Raw genomic sequence first — 20,694 nt, 5'->3', positions numbered from 1 at the left:
ATACGCCCTGTAATCCCAAACCATACATATATATCGAAACGTCCGAAACAAAATGAGGCACCCGTTCCTATACTTTATTTTAGCGTAAATATACTAATTAAAAAAAAAAAAAAACAACACCAGAGATTTTTACCCCCAATAAAACAGAAAAAAAAGTCAGTGAAAAAGATTTAAAAAAAAAATAAAAAATTAGCACTGTGTCACAGGAAAAAAAAACAAAAAAACAGCGAAAATAATTTTTGTAGCCAAAAGGTAAGAAAAGAAATTAGGGCAGTAAAACACATGGCTAAAATCCCTGAAGGGTCTGGTCTTAAGGTACAAGACAGCCTGGTCCTTAAGGGGTTAATAAGCTCAGATTTGGCTCTATGTAAGTCCTGCAGTCATGCGATCACTTGGCAACATTTTCTATCAATGCAGACTTGGCCGTGTCAGGCACAACATAGGACCGGTATGCAGCTCTGTCGGAGGGAGCATGTATATACACCCCACCTACATATCTATACCAGCTGCGGGCGGGTTAGTATCTCAGGGCTGCAGCTCACATATCGTCACTGTGGGTGGTCTCCGGAGCAGAGGTCTCCCTGCACTCCATGGAATCTTACTAGATAAGCCCAGTATCATCTTAACGACACCTCGTTAGGAAATAGTGTTGATGGGGCAGCTCCAAATGTCAGGATGCTTGTGAGTGAAGTTCTGTAGAACCACAAGTCCCAGGTCTTAAGAAGTGCCCTTGTGGTATCCCAACGGCGACCAAGACAAGAGGCCCACACTGAGGAGCTGACGCTTGTCATGGTGGCTCTACCAGACTCCTCCCCGGAGGGACGCACAGAACCACAGCTAAGGCACCGCTAGGCCTCCTCCAGGCAACGCTGGGACAGCGGTTACCTGTACAAATGTTGTGAATGTGAAGCTGTCACACGTGACGCCATCGTTCCTTACTCACCGTTGAGTATCTGGATGAATAAAGAGTCCACACACTGATAAACCTGAATACCTCAATTACTGGGAACGGGCAGCGACTGGGAACTCTACTGTAGAAGATCAGTAGAATACCGCTAACTCACAAATGCAGGAAAGACAAGTTGCTAGGTCAGGGAGAAGAACTCAGGATATCAGGCCTGCAGTCTCAGTTATCTGCAGCGCTCCGCTCCTAGACAGGGAACACTCTCGGGGAAGGGAACACTCCACTGACACTCACTCTGTACTCTGGTAGACAGCTCTGTATGGCTGACTTCTCACTCCTTTCTCTCTTCAGAGGTGGTTCCTGGCATGGAAGGTCTCAGGATACCTCTCCTTCTCTTCTATCACTTCACCACATGAGGGTTGACGGTACCCCCATGTGGCCGGCACTCCACACTCAACCATTGAAGATCATGGACCCCCGCACCACACCCCAATCACTGACATTTATAGGGTGCAGACATCATGTGACTAGACAGATAGTGACACTTTCCCAGACATATCCCAGCCACTTTCAGACATTAACCTCTCACATGCTGCAGCTGTGCAATACACATAACAGCAGACAGGACGCTTTGCACAGTGCATCCACATAAAAGACAAGACATGTCTGACAATTATGGAGGGGCCAGAAATAGGTGTTTCGGGACACTACACCCTGGCTGCAGCTCCTATAATAATGCTCAACTAGAAGGTGCAACTACACCCACTCTGTGCCCCCCCCCCCCCCAATGGTTTGCAAAATAGCTTGTCCTCCCAAATGTGAGCCGTCAGGCATTCAGCATGGCAGAGTAGGGTCCCATGACATCCGGATATTCCCCTCCACCACCCCACAAAGGACTAGGGGCTCACTCACACAAGTGTATCGGGGCTGTTTTAGGTGTGCAACAAGCAGTGCTAAAACCCCACTGGTTTACACTCATATCTGCACGTGAAATTAATGGGGCCGTGTTGCAGTATGCTGGGAATACGCGGAGTTTGGTCACGTAAATACGCTGCGCGTTTACACAACCGAACTACGTAGTACACCCGTGTGAGCGAGCCCTAAAACTAGGATTACACAGCAGAAATTATGAGGAAGATATGGATTCCAGGTCAAATCTGCGCCGAAGTCTACACGACCAAATCTGTGAACAGACAAATAATGGACATCACTTCTCAATGCAGCTTCTACGTTGGGACATCCGTACACAGACCTGCAGTCATTGAAGTGTAGGGTCAGTAAGCATTTATGGACTCGTCCTTGTCCATCAGATACTACATGGGGTCTGTGAGGGGCCACCAATATGACTGCCTTTACAGATTCCCAAAAACCTTTAAAGGCTAAAACTACTTAGTTACACAATAACAGAGGGGACAAACACTGACATGCCAAAAGTCATGGGACAGGAGTGAATATTGTGTAGGACCCCTGTAGCCCAGTGAAGTTCAGCAACTTGACATGGCATCAATTCCACAAGTAGATGGAAGACATTTAGAGGGATGTTGAGCTATCTAGATAGCTGCCCACAGCTCCGGGGGATGAGTAGGCGCAGGATCTCAGGAGTGAGTGGACCTCTCCCTGACATCCCAGAAATGCTGGATTGGGCTCATGCCAGGGAAATGCGCAAACTGCACCATTCATAGGAACTCTCCAGAATGCTCCTCCAACCACTTCTGGACAGCTTGGGCCTGCTGGAACGGTGCATTATCCTGCTGGAATATCCATCATTGTGGGGGGACATGAAGTCCATAAAGATCAGCAGGTCCTGTTAATGGTCAGCCGGCAGTGACACGTAGCAGGCACCTGTTAATGATGTACTTAGGGAGGACCAATAGACCCAACGCATGCCATGAGAATACCCCATACCAGTATGGAGCCATTGTGGTGGCCAAGCGCAGACCTTATAGGGGAACAGCAGGGGAAAACAAAGCTGGTTGTCTACAGCGGCTCTACTGTCCCTCTCTGGAACATCCAGATGTGGTCTGGCCCAGCTATGCACGTGGCAAAATAAACGATAACAGCAAGAATAGAATACGTCAATTAAATGTTCTCGTGACGCCAGTGCCTCTTGTTATAACACTTCTGGTACCGACGAAAGTAAAAGTCCAGACCAGATTTGAGAAAGTAAACCGAAAGATACAAAGTTTACTCCACACTTGTAGCGTAATCAACAGTTCACACTTAGTAAGGCTTGTGGTTGGCATTAAATTCACACACTTTCACGAGAGAGCAGAGAATACACAGACTTATTTCTGAACTTCTTTCCCTTGTGGAAAACTGAGCCCACCAGTCTAAGTTATCTGGGGTGGTTTCCGAACTCGTGTTTTGTAGGAGATGGGAGAGATTATGCAGGGTTGCCTGTACTGCCTCTGACTTGTGTTTACACAGGGGCAAGTTACACTCACTAGTCAGAAGTATCCTTTGCTGCGTCCCTCTCAACACTGTAGCAGGTTTACTGGCGCTTTTCCTTCACCTCCCAATCTCCAGTAATTATCCTGCTGGCTAAAGCTCCGCACTCGGCTTCCACCCTCCTCCACCCCAACGACTCACTCCCCAACCCCTCCTTCACTTACCCTCTCTTTTCCCTGCACTTTTTGTGACACCTTCCTCTCACACCCTGCCCACCTTCCCAGGCTTGACTCATCTCCACCAATCAGATTGTACTGAGAAGCAGCAGGTCAGAAAGAACGGTTGCCGTTCTTTCTGGGTATGACAGGGTCTTCCCACAAAATGATACCTACTATGTCTCAAGAAGAGCTCATATCCAGGTATTCAGAACTTTGCTGACTGTTTGACTACCCTGTAGTTCCCTCTGGGTCACATCACCATCATGTGGCGTCCATGGCTACACATACGATCAGCCAAATTTCTCATGAATGTAAGCCCCATTCTTCTCAGTGGGGTCATATACATGAGTGATTTTTTTCCCCCTGCATGTCCTATATTTGGGCACTCCCTCCGAATGCCTCGCCCATTGTTTTGAATGGGGGCCAGAAAAAAAAAAAAAGATCGCACGGCGAGAGCGATGCAAGTTATCCCCCTAGGAAACACTTGCCGATCCTCCTTCACGGTTTTCAGGATCGCTACTCCCCTGAAGTGATGGGAGGAGTTTTTAACACAAAAATGCCTTGCATCCGCAGGAACATTGCACAAGCACGATTTGGGGCCGAAGGTCACGGCCCAGTACGGCGCTCACCCACGTATAATTGGTCTTAGTGACAGCCTCTTTTGGACCCAAGGACACGGCTATTTTGGGGGGATTTTCATCACCACTTTTCAAAAGCCATAACTTTTTTTTAGCTGTTTTTTAATTTCCGTCAGCATGGCTGTATGAGGGCTTGTTGTGGTTTTTTTGTGGAGCGCTGTAGTTTTTAAATGGTACCATTTTTTGGCTACACATAATGTATCGTAGAGGGCCAAGAGAAAAACTTTGATTCTGACCCTTTTTTTTTATAGCTTTAGTCATACAGCATAAATGACATGATAATTCTTTTCTGCGATTACGATAATAGAACAATTATTTATTTTTTAGGTTTTTCCACCTTTGCACAGTAAAAACCCTGTTTTGGGCTTTTTTTTTGCATCGCTGCATTCAGGTCCCTTAATTTTTTTTATTTCCCCATGGCCTGAGCTCTGCGAGGACTTTTTTTCAAGCTGTAGTCTTCATTGGTCCCATTTTATGGGTTTTTTGATCACTTTTATTGCAGTTTTTTGAGGATGCGAAATGAAAAAAAAAAAAAAAAGCATTTTGGCTGTTTTTTTTTATTGCGTTTGCCATGCAGGGTAAGAAGTGTATTCAATTTATTGTATTACAGATGCAACAATACCAAACGTAGGGTTTTAATTAAAAAAAAAAAAATTAATATTTTCATTATTTTTTATTAATTTGTTTTCTTTTTTTACCAATTTTCCTTTTTATATTTTTCTGTGTCCCTGTAGGGGATTTTAACCTGCGATGCCATGATGGTTTATACTAATTAGAGATGAGCGAACGTGTTCTTCCGAGCTTGATATTCGTGCGAATATTAGGGTGTTCGGGATGTTCGTTATTCGTAACGAACACCACGCGGTGTTCTGGTTACTTTCACTTCCTTCCCTGAGACGTTAGCGCGCTTTTCTGGCCAATTGAAAGACAGGGAAGGCATTACAACTTCCCCCTGTGACGTTCAAGCCCTATACCACCCCCCTGCTGTGAGTGGCTGGGAAGATCAGGTGTCACCCGAACATAAAAGTCGGCCCCTCCCGCGGTTCGCCACAGATGCCTGGTGAGTTAGATGAGGGACAGTGCTGTTTGTACCGAAGCTGCTGTAGGGAAAGAATTGGTAGTTAGTGTAGGCTTCAAGACCCCCCAAAGGTCCTTATTAGGGCCACTGATAGCTGTGTGTTGGCTGCTGTTAGCAGTGGCAATTTTTTTTTTCTCAAAATCGCCTCTGCAGAGCGTTGCACCCGGCATTAGGGACAGAAGTGCTGCATAGGCAGGGAGAGTGTTAGGAGTGCGTGTAGCCTTCAAGAACCTCAACGGTCCTTTCTAGGGCCATATTTATCCGTGTGCAGTACTGTCCAGGCTGCTGTTAGCGGTGCTGCATATTTTTTGCTTCTCAAAATCGCTTCTGCAGAGCATTGCACCCTCCATTGATACTGCAGGGAAAGAATTGTATAGGCAGGGCCACAACACAGTTGTTATTCATTGAATATACGCAGTGCTGCCTTTTGCTTGTAAAACAAGTGAAAATAATTCTATTTGTCCGGCCTCTGTCCGTCCTAAGGGCGGTGGACACGTGTCGGCTGCGTGTGACACCTTTAAAAATCAGACGCACCCAGCTACGTTTTACTCCTGGCTTCGCCATTTGCTTTCCTTAATTGGGAAAAAAAATACCTGCTCTGCCACAGTTAATAACTCTGCTACCCTCACGTTCTGTGACACATTAGCAGGAAAACAGCACAGTTATTAAACTTAGATTATTCATTCACTAGAGGCAGTGGGGCCTTTCGTTTTCAAAAAAGGGAAAAATTATATTTGGCCTGCAGTCTTGCGCCAATTTATTTCCTGCCTGTGAAATCAAATCACTGGTAATACAGCATGCTGAGGGGTAGGGGTAGGCCTAGAGGACGTGGACGCGGCCGAGGACGCGGAGGGCCAAGTCAGGGTGTGGGCACAGGCCAAGCTCCTGATCCAGGTGTGTCGCAGCCGACTGCTGCGCGATTAGGAGAGAGGCACGTTTCTGGCGTCCCCACATTCATCGCCCAATTAATGGGTCCACGCGGGAGACGGTTATTAGAAAATGAGCAGTGTGAGCAGGTCCTGTCCTGGATGGCAGAAAGTGCTTCGAGCAACCTATCGTCTACCCGCAGTTCTGCGCCGTCCACTGCTGCCAATCCGAATCCTCTGTCTGCTGCTCCTCCTTCCTCCCAGCCTCCTCACTCCACTACAATAACACCTGCTCAGGAGCGGGAGCACTCCCAGGAACTGTTCTCGGGCCCCTGCTTAGATTGGGCAGCAGCGGTTCCTCTCCCACCAGAGGAGTTTATCGTCACTGATGCCCAACCATTCGAAAGTTCCCGGGGTCCGGGGGAAGAGGCTGGGGACTTCCGCCAACTGTCTCAACAACTTTCTGTGGGTGAGGAGGACGATGACGATCAGACACAGTTGTCTTGCAGTGAGGTAGTAGTAAGGGCAGTAAGTCCCAGGGAGCAGCGCACAGAGGATTCGGAGGAAGAGCAGCAGGACGATGAGGTGACTGACCCCACCTGGTGTGCAACGCTTACTCAGGAGGACAGGTCTTCAGAGGGGGAGTCAAGGGCATCAGCAGGGCAGGTTGCAAGAGGCAGTGCGGTGGCCAGGGGTAGAGGCAGGGCCAGACCGAATAATCCACCAAGTGTTTCCCAAAGCGCACCCTCGCGCCATGCCACCCTGCAGAGGCCGAGGTGCTCTAAGGTCTGGCAGTTTTTCACAGAGACGCCTGACGACCGACGAACAGTGGTGTGCAACCTTTGTCGCGCAAAGCTCAGCCGGGGAGCCACCACCAACAGCCTCACCACCACCACCATGCGCAGACATATGATGGCCAAGCACCCCGCAAGGTGGGACGAAGGCCGTTCAGCGCCTCCGGTTTGCACCCCTGCCTCTCGCCCTGTGCCCCAACCTGCCACTGAGATGCAACCCCCCTCTCAGGACACAGGCACTACCGTCTCCTGGCCTGCACCCACACCCTCACCTCCGCTGTCCTCGGCCCCATCCAGCAGTGTAGTTCAGCGCACCGTCCAGCCGTCGCTTGCGCAACTGTTGGAGCGCAAGCGCAAGTACGCCGCCACGCACCCGCACGCTCAAACGTTAACCGTCCGCATAGCAAAATTCATCAGCCTTGAGATGCTGCCGTATAGGGTTGTGGAAACGGAGTCCTTCAAAAGTATCATGGAGGCGGCGGCCCCGCGCTACTCAGTTCCCAGTCGCCACTACTTTTCCCGATGTGCCGTCCCAGCCCTGCACGACCACGTCTCCCGCAACATTGTACGCGCCCTCACCAACGCGGTTACTGCCACGGTCCACTTAACTACGGACACGTGGACAAGCACAGGCGGGCAGGGCCACTATATCTCCCTGACGGCACATTGGGTGAATTTAGTGGAGGCTGGGACAGAGTCAGAGCCTGGGACCGCTCACGTCCTACCCACCCCCAGAATTGCGGGCCCCAGCTCGGTGGTGGTATCTGCGGAGGTGTATGCTTCCTCCACTAAAGCACCCTCCTCCTCCTCCTCCTCCTCCTCTGTCTCGCAATCAAGATGTGTTAGCAGCAGCATGTCGCCAGCAGTCGGTGTCGCGCGGTGTGGCAGCACAGCGGTGGGCAAGCGTCAGCAGGCCGTGCTGAAACTACTCAGCTTAGGCGATAAGAGGCACACGGCCCACGAACTGCTGCAGGGTCTGACACAGCAGACCGACCGCTGGCTTGCGCCGCTGAGCCTCCAACCGGGCATGGTCGTGTGTGACAACGGCCGTAACCTGGTGGCGGCTCTGCAGCTCGGCAGCCTCACGCACGTGCCATGCCTGGCCCACGTCTTTAATTTGGTGGTTCAGCGCTTTCTGAAAAGCTACCCACGCTTGTCAGACCTGCTCGTAAAGGCGCGCCGGCTCTGTGCACATTTTCGCAAGTCCCACACAGACGCTGCAACCCTGCTCACCCTGCGCACCCTGCAACATCACTTTAAGCTGCCAGTGCACCGACTGCTGTGCGACGTGCCCACACGGTGGAACTCTACGCTCCACATGTTGGCCAGGCTCTATGAACAACGTAGAGCTATAGTCGAATACCAACTCCAACATGGGCGGCGCAGTGGGAGTCAGCCTCCTCAATTCCTTTCAGAAGAGTGGGCCTGGTTGGCAGACATCTGCCATGTCCTTGGTAATTTTGAGGAGTCTACCCAGGTGGTGAGCGGCGATGCTACAATCATTAGCGTCACCATTCCTCTGCTATGCATCTTGAGAAATTCCCTGCAAACCATAAAGGCAGACGCTTTGCGCTCGGAAACGGGGGCGGGGGAAGACAGTATGCCGCTGGATAGTCAGGGCACCCTCCTGTCTATTTCTCAGCGCGTACAGGAGGAGGGGGAGGAGCATGAGGAGGTTGAGGAGGAGGGGGAAGAGACAGCTTGGGCCGCTGCTGACGGTACACCGGCTGATTGCCTGTCATCCTTTCAGCGTGTATGGCCTGAGGAGGAGGAGGAGGAGGAGGAGGATCCTGAAAGTGATCTTCCTAGTGACGACAGCCATGTGTTGCGTACAGGTACCCTGGCACACATGGCTGACTTCATGTTAGGATGCCTTTCTCGTGACCCTCGCGTTGCACGCATTCTGGCCACGACGGATTACTGGGTGTACACACTGCTCGATCCACGGTATAAGGAGAACCTGCCCACTCTGATTCCCGAAGAGGAAAGGGGTTCGAGAGTGTTGCTATACCACAGGACCCTTGCGGACAAGCTGATGGTAAAATTCCCAGCCGACAGCGCTAGTGGCAGAAGGCGCAGTACCGAGGGCAAGGTAGCAGGGGATGTGCGTAGATCGAGCAGCATGTACAGCCCAGACAGTGCAACAGTCTTTAAGGGCCTGGCCAGCTTTATGGCTCCCCAGCAAGACTGTGTCACCGCTCCCCAGTCACGGCTGAGTCGGCGGGAGCACTGTAAAAGGATGGTGAGGGAGTACGTAGCCGATCGCACGACCATCCTTGGTGACGTCTCTGCCCCCTACAACTACTGGGTGTCGAAGCTGGACACGTGGCCTGAACTAGCGCTGTATGCCCTTGAGGTGCTTGCTTGTCCTGCGGCTAGCGTCTTGTCGGAGAGGGTGTTTAGTGCGGCTGGGGGAATCATCACAGATAAGCGTAGCCGCTTGTCAACCGACAGTGCCGACAGGCTTACACTCATCAAGATGAACAAAGGCTGGATTTCCCCAGACTTCTGTTCTCCACCAGCGGACAGCAGCGATACGTAAGCAATACGTAGGCTGCACCCGCGGATGGAAGCATCGTTCTCTCTCACCATCCAAAACGGGGACATTTCTGCTTCATCAATCTGTGTCTAATATTCCTCCTCCTCCTCCTGCTCCTCCTCCTGAAACCTCACGTAATCACGCTGAACGGGCAATTTTTCTTAGGGCCACAAGGCTCAGTCATCTAATTTTTCTGAACAATTTTTATAAGTTTCAATGCGCTTAAAAGCGTTGGAACTTTAACTTGAACCAATTTTTCGTTACACTGGGCTGCCTCCAGGCCTAGTTACCACTTAAGCCACATTAACCAAAGCGATTAATGGGTTTCACCTGCCCTCTTGGTTGGCCATGGCCAATTTTTGGGATGTACATTAGTACTGCTGATACAGCAATTTTTGTGGGCCCTCGCCTACAGTGTAATCAAATTAATTTTTAGCCCACCTGCATTACAGCTGACGTTACCTCAGCTGTGTTGGGCAATGCAATGGGATATTTTTGTGTACCGCCGGTGGGTTCCAGGGAGCCACCCATGCTGTAGGTGCAAACAGAGTTTTTAATACATCTGTACACTTCTAAAGAACCCCAGTCTGACTGGGGCATGCAGTGTGGGCCGAAGCCCACCTGTATTACGCACGACATTACTACCTCAGCTGTGTTGGGCAATGCAATGGGATATTTCTATGTACCGCCGGTGGCTTCCTGGCACCCACCCATGCTGTGGGTCCACAGGGAGTTTTTACTACATCTGTACACTTATAAAGAACCCCAGTCAGACTGGGGCATGCAGTGTGGGCCGAAGCCCACCTGCATTAAGCACGACATTACTACCTCAGCTGTGTTGGGCAATGCAATGGGATATTTCTGTGTACCGCCGGTGGGTTCCAGGGAGCCACCCATGCTGTGGGTCGACAGGGACTTCACAATAGGGAGTTGTACCTGCCTGTGTCTATGAATTAAAAAGCCCGGTCTGACTGGGGCATGCAGACACCTTGACAGAATGAATAGTGTGTGGCACATAGGTTCCCCATTGCTATGCCCACGTGTGCAGCTCCTGATGGCGGTGGCACAGGATTCTATTTCTCATTGCTTCTGTACAGCATTGTGGGCTATCGCCCCGCCCCTTTTAAAGAGGGTCGCTGCCTAGCCGTGCCAACCTCTGCAGTGTGTGCCTGCGGTCCCTCGTCATGGCAGACGCAATTCTAAATAGACATGAGCGTGGTGTGGCATGAGGGCAGCTGAAGGCTGCCCAGGGACACTTTGGTGTGCGCTGTGGGGGGGAGGGGGGGCGGTTGGGCAGCATGTAATCCAGGAGAAGTGGCAGCGGAGTGTCATGCAGGCAGTGATTGTGCTTTGTTGGAGGTAGTGTGGTGCTTAGCAAAGGTATGCCATGCTAATGAGGGCTTTTCAGAAGTAAAAGTTGTTGGGAGGGGGGGGGGCCACTCTTGCCGGTATTGTGGCTTAATAGTGGGACCTGGGAACTTGAGATGCAGCCCAACATGTAGCCCCTCGCCTGCCCTATCCGTTTCTGTGTTGTTCCCATCACTTTCTTGAATTGCCTAGATTTTCACACATGAAAACCTTAGCGAGCATCGGCGAAATACAAAAATGCTCGGGTCACCCATTGACTTCACTGGGGTTCGTTGTTCGAAACGAACCCTCGAGCATCGCGGGAAGTTCTTTCCGAATAACGAACACCCGAACATTTTGGTGTTCGCTCATCTCTAATACTAATGCATTATCACTATTCATAGCGATCACCGGCCTCGGTAGACCCAGCTGCAATTGTCTGGTATCCGGTTGCTATTCCGCAATTACATGGCAAAGGACCAAATACACCACAGACAGAGCGCCCTCCCCTCCGTGAAGCCTTAAAGGCCTCAATCACAATTGATCGGGACCTGTAAGGAATTAACAGCGGGGATTGGTGATCTCAGCGATCTCTACTGTTGCAGCAGGAGACTGGCTGTCAGTCAGCCAGCTCCCACTGCAGATGGTGTGGGCTCAACTTCTGAGTTCATAGAGTCTATAGGACATAAGTTTACATCCATTTGTGAGAACACTTTCTCAGCCGGGACGTAAACCTGGGTCGGGAAAGGGTTAAGCACTTGTGGTGGCCACCGTGGGCGTCTATGCCGTATTCCCGATACACGCGACACTGTGGATCAAGGCATGTGAAATGTGCGCACAACTTCGGAAATGGAAAGTCCCATCCGTCTGGCGCCCACTATCACGCCTCATTCCACCTGCGATAATTGACATCACCTCGCCATGAGCACGCTGACCAGTGTTCAACCTCACAAGATAACACCTCCCAACTTATCCAGGTGTGGGCGATCCTGAGCATCACCTGAAGTCACTGCCATCCCATGACTTCTGGCAGGACGGTCTTCCAGTAAGACGACAGACACCTGCATTTCCTGACCCACCAACCCTACGTACTTGAGCAGTCTCATCCCGGCGGTGGCTCCCAGGTACAGCGGAGTGGTGGAATGCCGGCTGGGGGGAATATCGTCCACCGCCTGTTGCAGACACGTCTCCAGGCTCTTCCCTGCGTCAGTAGTATTCTGCCAATAGCTGGATATCCCGGGACCTGAGAGCAGACGGACATAAAGCCATTGTCAGCAGCAAGAGGCACTTTATGGCATCCTTGTGCAATGAAAGCAGGAAACTGATGCAGAAGTATGTGAACCCTCAACATGTGTTCCCACTTATTTCTTCAGCAATTCCTTGCACTTGGATACCTCAGGGGGCTCTAGCCAACTCCGAGGTCTTACCAGATGTACAGAGGGGCTCTCATCTAGGCTGTGCCTGCACTGGGGATGAATGGAAGCTTTAGGAGCAGGCACTACCTCCCCATTATGTAGCAGCACCCACAGGGGCACAAGTATATACTGACAGCATGGGTCCATGCTAAACTAGGAGTGGTGATGGTCCTCCATAGTCTACAAAGAGGCCAACAAGGTTTACAACAGCAGGAACAGCAGCTCTGCAGAACAAACTGCTGTTCCGGCAGGTGAAGAACTGCACAGGCTAGAAATAATCCTGAACTCATAATAGCTGGGCGAGAGGTGCTGCTCTTACTCACCCTTTACATCACACATGCTGTGCTCGCTCACAACGCCAGTGTCATTTTCTTTATCTGCCGGCCACTTGTAAATAAATAAAGCCGTGTGGGAGGACCCTGCGTCCACTACAATACCGAACTGTGGAGGAAAGAAATGGTAATTAGGGATCATATGCAGTATATAGGTATAGGGGGCAGTATTATAGTAGTTATATTCTTGTACATAGGGGGCAGTATTATAGTAGTTATATTCTTGTACATAGGGGGCAGTATTATAGTAGTTATATTCTTGTACATAGGGGGCAGTATTATAGTAGTTATATTCTTGTACATAGGGGGCAGTATTATAGTAGTTATATTCTTGTACATAGGGGGCAGTATTATAGTAGTTATATTCTTGTACATAGGGGGCAGTATTATAGTAGTTATATTCTTGTACATAGGGGGCAGTATTATAGTAGTTATATTCTTGTACATAGGGGGCAGTATTATAGTAGTTATATTCTTGTACATAGGGGGCAGTATTATAGTAGTTATATTCTTGTACATAGGGGGCAGTATTATAGTAGTTATATTCTTGTACATAGGGGGCAGTAGTATAGTAGTTATATTCTTGTACATAAAGGGCAGTATTATAGTAGTTATATTCTTGTACATAAAGGGCAGTATTATAGTAGTTATATTCTTGTACATAGGGGACAGTATTATAGTAGTTATATTCTTGTACATTGGAGCAGTATTATAGTAGTTATATTCTTGTACATAAAGGGCAGTATTATAGTAGTTATATTCTTGTACATAGGGGGCAGTATTATAGTAGTTATATTCTTGTACATAGGGGGCAGTATTATAGTAGTTATATTCTTGTACATAGGGGGCAGTATTATAGTAGTTATATTCTTGTACATAGGGGGCAGTATTATAGTAGTTATATTCTTGTACATAGGGGGCAGTATTATAGTAGTTATATTCTTGTACATAGGGGGCAGTATTATAGTAGTTATATTCTTGTACACAGGGGGCAGTATTATAGTAGTTATATCCTTGTACATAGGGAATCAGGAAGAGAAAGACAGAACTAGAACAACCAGATATTGGTTGCTGATATTAAGTTCTCCATTATGCCACCAGCAGAACATGTCACCTTCTGCAGATATTAGTAATCATTTGCTCAGTCTTATATTACATGTCTCTCCAATGGTCACATTCTGTTTCCCGCAGTTTCTCACATTTCCTCTAGAGTAATAACATTATAGTGTAACACGATTGGGCTGAGATTGGAGTTTAACCCTTTCCAATCCACTGTCTGACCTCTGAAGACATTATGATTTAAGGCTGTACAGCTCCGATGTTGGAAAACGTCCGTCGGGGTTCTCTTACTGTATATTGCCAGCCTCTCTGCTGTTGGAGCCTATCCATCGTGTCACCTCATGCAGTACTGGCTTTAGCCAGCATATAGCGCCGTTGTATAATGGCAGAAAAAGAGTAAGCCCCCTAGGAAAACCAGTATGCAAATTGGATTGGAAAGGGTTAAAGGGACCTGTCACCTGGCAGCATGAGGTCCTTGCAGGCACCCGCACTGCAGGCACGCATGTTACTCCGGCTGCTCAGACAGCATCCCTTCGAACATTTGTATATATCGGTCCGGCCTCCTTCAGTCTTTCTAGTAACCCAGTGCTCGCATCTTTTAATGAAGCCTGGTTTTTTTAGTCACGTGTTTTTTCCTGTGGCATTTATTTTCCTACACAGAAGTCTATGGAAAAACAGCAGATAAACCCTCCGATGCCGAGCGTGCTTTGATTTGCAAACATGTCCTATTTTCACAAATGAGAATAATCGCATCTAAGTCCGGGGTCTGCGCTGTCTGAATACGACCTTAATGCCCTTCTATACGAGACAACCATGGGGCGCTGAAGTACCCAACAGCCGCTGCAGCAATAATCGCGCCTCCGCTTACACACAGGAGTGATCATGGCTAGTGAATGGAGGCCGGCCGCAGATCATTCACAGTAAACCGTTCAGTAATGCAGCGGCAAAACTATAATGATTTTTCGGTCTGCATGAAAGATTCGATCAGCGATTCATCACGATTCTGGAAACCACCCAACCTACGGGCGACTTAAAAACACGAGCATTAGTTCAGAGAATAGAAGCCGTTGTTTTTAATAGGTTCACCTTTGCACACACCATACCCGTGCAATTGCACAATAAACTATGCAATTCGCAGGCAATCGATAATACCAGGGACTAAATTAAGCTGCACAGCCGGGCCCCGGCAGTGCAAAAAGTACAGCAAAATGTGCAAAAAAAAGTCACGCTATTGCATGTGATTTTGCGCATCCCCAAGCGTGACTTCGTCCTAATGAGAGTCTCCACGATAATAGTGTTGTGTAAAGGGGGTTTATGTATATCAGTTTCTGGGAAAGTGAGGACACGGTTCTCATCATTACAGTACATCTCCCTACATGCAATAGGCATTAGTGGAAGGGGTGTATCGTTACACAACTAGCGGTCTAGGAATAGTGAGCGACGACCTCAGAACTAGAATATCATGCTGTTATTGGCCGCTCTCCCAGAACAGAATTATCCCAAAAGCTTTTCCTTTTTTTTTTTCTTAAACAAAAATGTTTGAATAACCTGCATTACACTAATAGCCGATAGCAGGACCTCTCGTGTTCGGCGTCACACTAATAGCCGATAGCAGGACCTCTCGTGTTCTGTGTCACACTAATAGCCGATAGCAGGACCTCTCGTGTTCGGTGTCACACTAATAGCCGATAGCAGGACCTCTCGTGTTCTGTGTCACACTAATAGCCGATAGCAGGACCTCTCGTGTTCGGCGTCACACTAATAGCCGATAGCAGGACCTCTCGTGTTCGGCGTCACACTAATAGCCGATAGCAGGACCTCTCGTGTTCGGTGTCACACTAATAGCCGATAGCAGGACCTCTCGTGTTCGGTGTCACACTAATAGCCGATAGCAGGACCTCTCGTGTTTGGCGTCACACTAATAGCCGATAGCAGGACCTCTCGTGTTCGGTGTCACACTAATAGCCGATAGCAGGACCTCTCGTGTTCTGTGTCACACTAATAGCCGATAGCAGGACCTCTCGTGTTCGGCGTCACACTAATAGCCGATAGCAGGACCTCTCGTGTTCGGCGTCACACTAATTACCGATAGCAGGACCTCTCGTGTTCGGCGTCACACTAATAGCCGATAGCAGGACCTCTCGTGTTCGGCGTCACACTAATTACCGATAGCAGGACCTCTCGTGTTCGGCGTCACACTAATAGCCGATAGCAGGACCTCTCGTGTTCGGCGTCACACTAATAGCCGATAGCAGGACCTCTCGTGTTCGGTGTCACACTAATAGCCGATAGCAGGACCTCTCGTGTTCGGTGTCACACTAATAGCCGATAGCAGGACCTCTCGTGTTCGGTGTCACACTAATAGCCGATAGCAGGACCTCTCGTGTTCGGTGTCACACTAATAGCCGATAGCAGGACCTCTCGTGTTCGGTGTCACACTAATAGCCGATAGCAGGACCTCTCGTGTTCGGTGTCACACTAATAGCCGATAGCAGGACCTCTCGTGTTCGGTGTCACACTAATAGCCGATAGCAGGACCTCTCGTGTTCGGTGTCACACTAATAGCCGATAACAGGACCTCTCGTGTTCGGTGTCACACTAATAGCCGATAACAGGACCTCTCGTGTTCGGTGTCACACTAATAGCCGATAACAGGACCTCTCGTGTTCGGTGTCACACTAATAGCCGATAGCAGGACCTCTCGTGTTCGGTGTCACACTAATAGCCGATAGCAGGACCTCTCGTGTTCGGTGTCACACTAATAGCCGATAGCAGGACCTCTCGTGTTCGGTGTCACACTAATAGCCGATAGCAGGACCTCTCGTGTTCGGTGTCACACTAATAGCCGATAGCAGGACCTCTCGTGTTCGGCGTCACACTAATAGCCGATAACAGGACCTCTCGTGTTCGGCGTCACACTAATAGCCGATAACAGGACCTCTCGTGTTCGGCGTCACACTAATAGCCGATAACAGGACCTCTCGTGTTCGGCGTCACACTAATAGCCGATAGCAGGACCTCTCGTGTTCGGCGTCACACTAATAGCCGATAGCAGGACCTCTCGTGTTCGGCGTCACACTAATAGCCGATAGCAGGACCGCTCGTGTTCGGTGTCACACTAATAGCCGATAACAGGACCTCTCGTGTTCGGTGTCACACTAATAGCCGATAGCAGGACCTCTCGTGTTCGGCGTCACACTAATAGCCGATAGCAGGACCTCTCGTGTTCGGCGTCACACTAATAGCCGATAACAGGACCTCTCGTGTTCGGCGTCACACTAATAGCCGATAGCAGGACCTCTCGTGTTCGGCGTCACACTAATAGCCGATAGCAGGACCTCTCGTGTTCGGTGTCACACTAATAGCCGATAGCAGGACCGCTCGTGTTCGGTGTCACACTAATAGCCGATAACAGGACCTCTCGTGTTCGGTGTCACACTAATAGCCGATAACAGGACCTCTCGTGTTCGGTGTCACACTAATAGCCGATAACAGGACCTCTCGTGTTCGGTGTCACACTAATAGCCGATAACAGGACCTCTCGTGTTCGGTGTCACACTAATAGCCGATAACAGGACCTCTCGTGTTCAGTGTTATACTAATAGCCGATAGCAGGACCTCTCGTGTTCGGTGTCACACTAATAGCCGATAGCAGGACCTCTCGTGTTCGGTGTCACACTAATAGCCGATAGCAGGACCTCTCGTGTTCGGTGTCACACTAATAGCCGATAGCAGGACCTCTCGTGTTCGGTGTCACACTAATAGCCGATAACAGGACCTCTCGTGTTCGGCGTCACACTAATAGCCGATAACAGGACCTCTCGTGTTCGGCGTCACACTAATAGCCGATAACAGGACCTCTCGTGTTCGGTGTTATACTAATAGCCGATAGCAGGACCTCTCGTGTTCGGCGTCACACTAATAGCCGATAGCAGGACCTCTCGTGTTCGGTGTCACACTAATAGCCGATAGCAGGACCTCTCGTGTTCGGTGTTACACTAATAGCCGATAACAGGACCTCTCGTGTTCGGTGTCACACTAATAGCCGATAACAGGACCTCTCGTGTTCGGTGTCACACTAATAGCCGATAACAGGACCTCTCGTGTTCGGTGTCACACTAATAGCCGATAGCAGGACCTCTCGTGTTCGGTCTTATACTAATAGCCGATAGCAGGACCTCTCGTGTTCGGTGTCACACTAATAGCCGATAGCAGGACCTCTCGTGTTCGGTGTCACATTAATAGCCGATAGCAGGACCTCTCGTGCTCGGTGTCACACTAATAGCCGATAGCAGGACCTCTCGTGCTCGGTGTCACATTAATAGCCGATAGCAGGACCTCTCGTGCTCGGTGTCACACTAATAGCCGATAGCAGGACCTCTCGTGTTCGGTGTCACACTAATAGCCGATAGCAGGACCTCTCGTGTTCGGTGTCACACTAATAGCCGATAGCAGGACCTCTCGTGTTCGGTGTCACACTAATAGCCGATAGCAGGACCTCTCGTGCTCGGTGTCACACTAATAGCCGATAGCAGGACCTCTCGTGCTCGGTGTCACACTAATAGCCGATAGCAGGACCTCTCGTGTTTGGTGTCACACTAATAGCCGATAGCAGGACCTCTCGTGTTCGGTGTCACACTAATAGCCGATAGCAGGACCTCTCGTGCTCGGTGTCACACTAATAGCCGATAGCAGGACCTCTCGTGTTCGGCGTCACACTAATAGCCGATAGCAGGACCTCTCGTGCTCGGTGTCACACTAATAGCCGATAGCAGGACCTCTCGTGTTTGGTGTCACACTAATAGCCGATAGCAGGACCTCTCGTGTTCGGTGTCACACTAATAGCCGATAGCAGGACCTCTCGTGCTCGGTGTCACACTAATAGCCGATAGCAGGACCTCTCGTGTTCGGCGTCACACTAATAGCCGATAGCAGGACCTCTCGTGCTCGGTGTCACACTAATAGCCGATAGCAGGACCTCTCGTGTTTGGTGTCACACTAATAGCCGATAGCAGGACCGCTCGTGCTCGGTGTCACACTAATAGCCGATAGCAGGACCTCTCGTGCTCGGTGTCACACTAATAGCCGATAGCAGGACCTCTCGTGTTCGGTGTCACACTAATAGCCGATAGCAGGACCTCTCGTGTTCCATACGTTCCTCGCAGCACATGGGACAGGAACCAAGAATTCCATATGTTGTTCTGTACGTCCTCTGCCACTGCGGGACGCGTATCTGTATCGTAGTATCCCAGCCAAGATTGGATGAGTCCTGGCTGCCCTCTCATCGACATCCCCATGGTGACCGGCCCTGGATCCAGCAATGTACTACATAGCAAGGAAGACCAACGCGACCCTACGAACTGCAACGTCAAGAGCCCCGGCTCCCTAAATGGCCTTCTTGTTTGGGATGCCGCAAAAACAATACAAGTGTTCAAAAAAAATGTGTGAAATGTGAGAATTGTACAATCGGTCACACAGGGCCGCTCATTATACACCGCCAGAAATACATCCCGTAAAACAGCACAATTAGGTCAGCCGCCGCAGCTGACGGGGAGGCGACGGCATAATGTCGCACTTGTATGCTGCCCAGTGCAGATACATACTGGACGGAATTACCGCGCTACAACCGTATCCCCATGGGGCGTGAACTCCGCATCTATTAAAATCCGCACAGCTTTACTTCAAAGCCGCAAGATTAAGAATCGGACCAAGATCGGACGCGCTACGCTTTTGTTTTACTCGGACTACCCATCAGAGCAAAGAGCCATGTTCATGTGAAAGAACCACAGAAATTAACATGTTCCATCTCTGTGCCCGGTCAGTTTACAAGTTAGACCATGTGAATAAGCCTTTAGAAGCAGCTGATTGACATTGTGCTGTTTATCCATCACCTACAAGTACACCCAGATCCTTCTAGAAGGGACTCTCCCAGTTTCACCCCCCAGGACATAGGATTAGTACTCCAATACATACATTTACATTACTGTAATCCATATGGAGCCTCGTTTGCCATACGGACGCCCAAAACACTCAGCAGCTTTTTGGGTGGGATCCATCAGCAAGTCTTCAAGCCAATTACAAATTATACTTTCTAAACTAATAGACCTTAAAGGGATTTTCCAGGTTTAAACTATTTTTAACATTTCCTTAGGATGGGTTATTAATGGTATAGCGGTGGGCGTTCGCCTTTAAGGACCCCCATTAATCAGCGGATCGCTGGCACTGCTGTGGAGGAGATTTCTGCAAATTCCTTACAAGTTGCTTCTACTGTAATGGAAACCGTGCAGCGCATCTACGACGTGTGAACGCACGCGCTCCCGTACAGGATATAGCCTAGGGTCCTTTTACATGGGACCACTATGGGGCGCAGAAGGCCTCAGTGATCATCACTTCGCTGCTTTTACACAGGAGGATCATTGCTCAGTGAATGGAGTTGGGCTGGAGGCCACCCGGCCCGTCCCCAAGCGTGCCCAAACTCGGAGCGTTCTTTGATTGCACAGAAGTACAGGTAAAGTACATGAAGTTTACCACGTTAGGCATTTCCGATGATGGGCTAGTAGGATTTCCCCCAGAGCAATGAACCAATTACTAGGGGTGACCGACTGATGTATACGATGGGGGAAGTGTGCCGCTCCACAGCAGAGCAGGACTGAGAGCTTCTTGAATCTCCTCTACTCCTTGAGATAGAGTTGAAGTTGTTTTCGACCCGCAAAAGGGAGCGCTTTACCTCCAAACTACTCTTAACGAGATTTCTCTCCTGTCTCAGGAAGACAGAATCATCTTCTGCCAAGTTCTAGAATGAGCTTGTGCCCATCGTACTCCCGGAATACAAGACGTTGGTCTTCCTAGTAGACTCAGCCCCAGTTTTATTGCAGTGGGTTTCCTTCTCTATAAAAGGAGATTCTTTTACACGTTGACCTCTTGACGGAGGGCGCAGCGAGTATTTAGTAGGTTTAAGGGATTTAGATCCGACTTCTGAAAGTTTAGAATTCATCCCAGATCTTGAAATAAAGCCGGAGTCACCGACAAGTGACCTTTCAAGAAATCCTCCGACCTTATCACTACAAGAAGGTGGCCAAGGTGCGGGCGATACTTATCTGCTGTTCTCACAGGAAG

The 20,694-nt window shown here is 49.5% G+C and overlaps 1 protein-coding gene across 1 annotated transcript in view; it reads right to left on the bottom strand.

The window, feature by feature from the left end:
* Positions 1-20,694, bottom strand: part of ENTPD2 (ectonucleoside triphosphate diphosphohydrolase 2) — a 69,767-nt gene that overhangs the window by 26,594 nt on the left and 22,479 nt on the right. Inside the window, exons 2-3 of the mRNA XM_066580131.1 lie at positions 12,511-12,628; positions 11,865-12,015 (exon numbers count right to left, since the gene is read on the bottom strand). Coding sequence (XP_066436228.1) covers positions 11,865-12,015; positions 12,511-12,628 — 269 coding nt within the window. The remainder of the gene's footprint in view (positions 1-11,864; positions 12,016-12,510; positions 12,629-20,694) is intronic.

This window comes from Eleutherodactylus coqui, chromosome 10, assembly GCF_035609145.1.
Source record: "Eleutherodactylus coqui strain aEleCoq1 chromosome 10, aEleCoq1.hap1, whole genome shotgun sequence".
In the NCBI taxonomy this organism is placed as follows: Eukaryota; Metazoa; Chordata; class Amphibia; order Anura; family Eleutherodactylidae; genus Eleutherodactylus; species Eleutherodactylus coqui.
The sequence above is the reverse complement of the archived record's forward strand: the minus strand, read 5'-3'. Positions and strand labels throughout refer to the sequence as shown.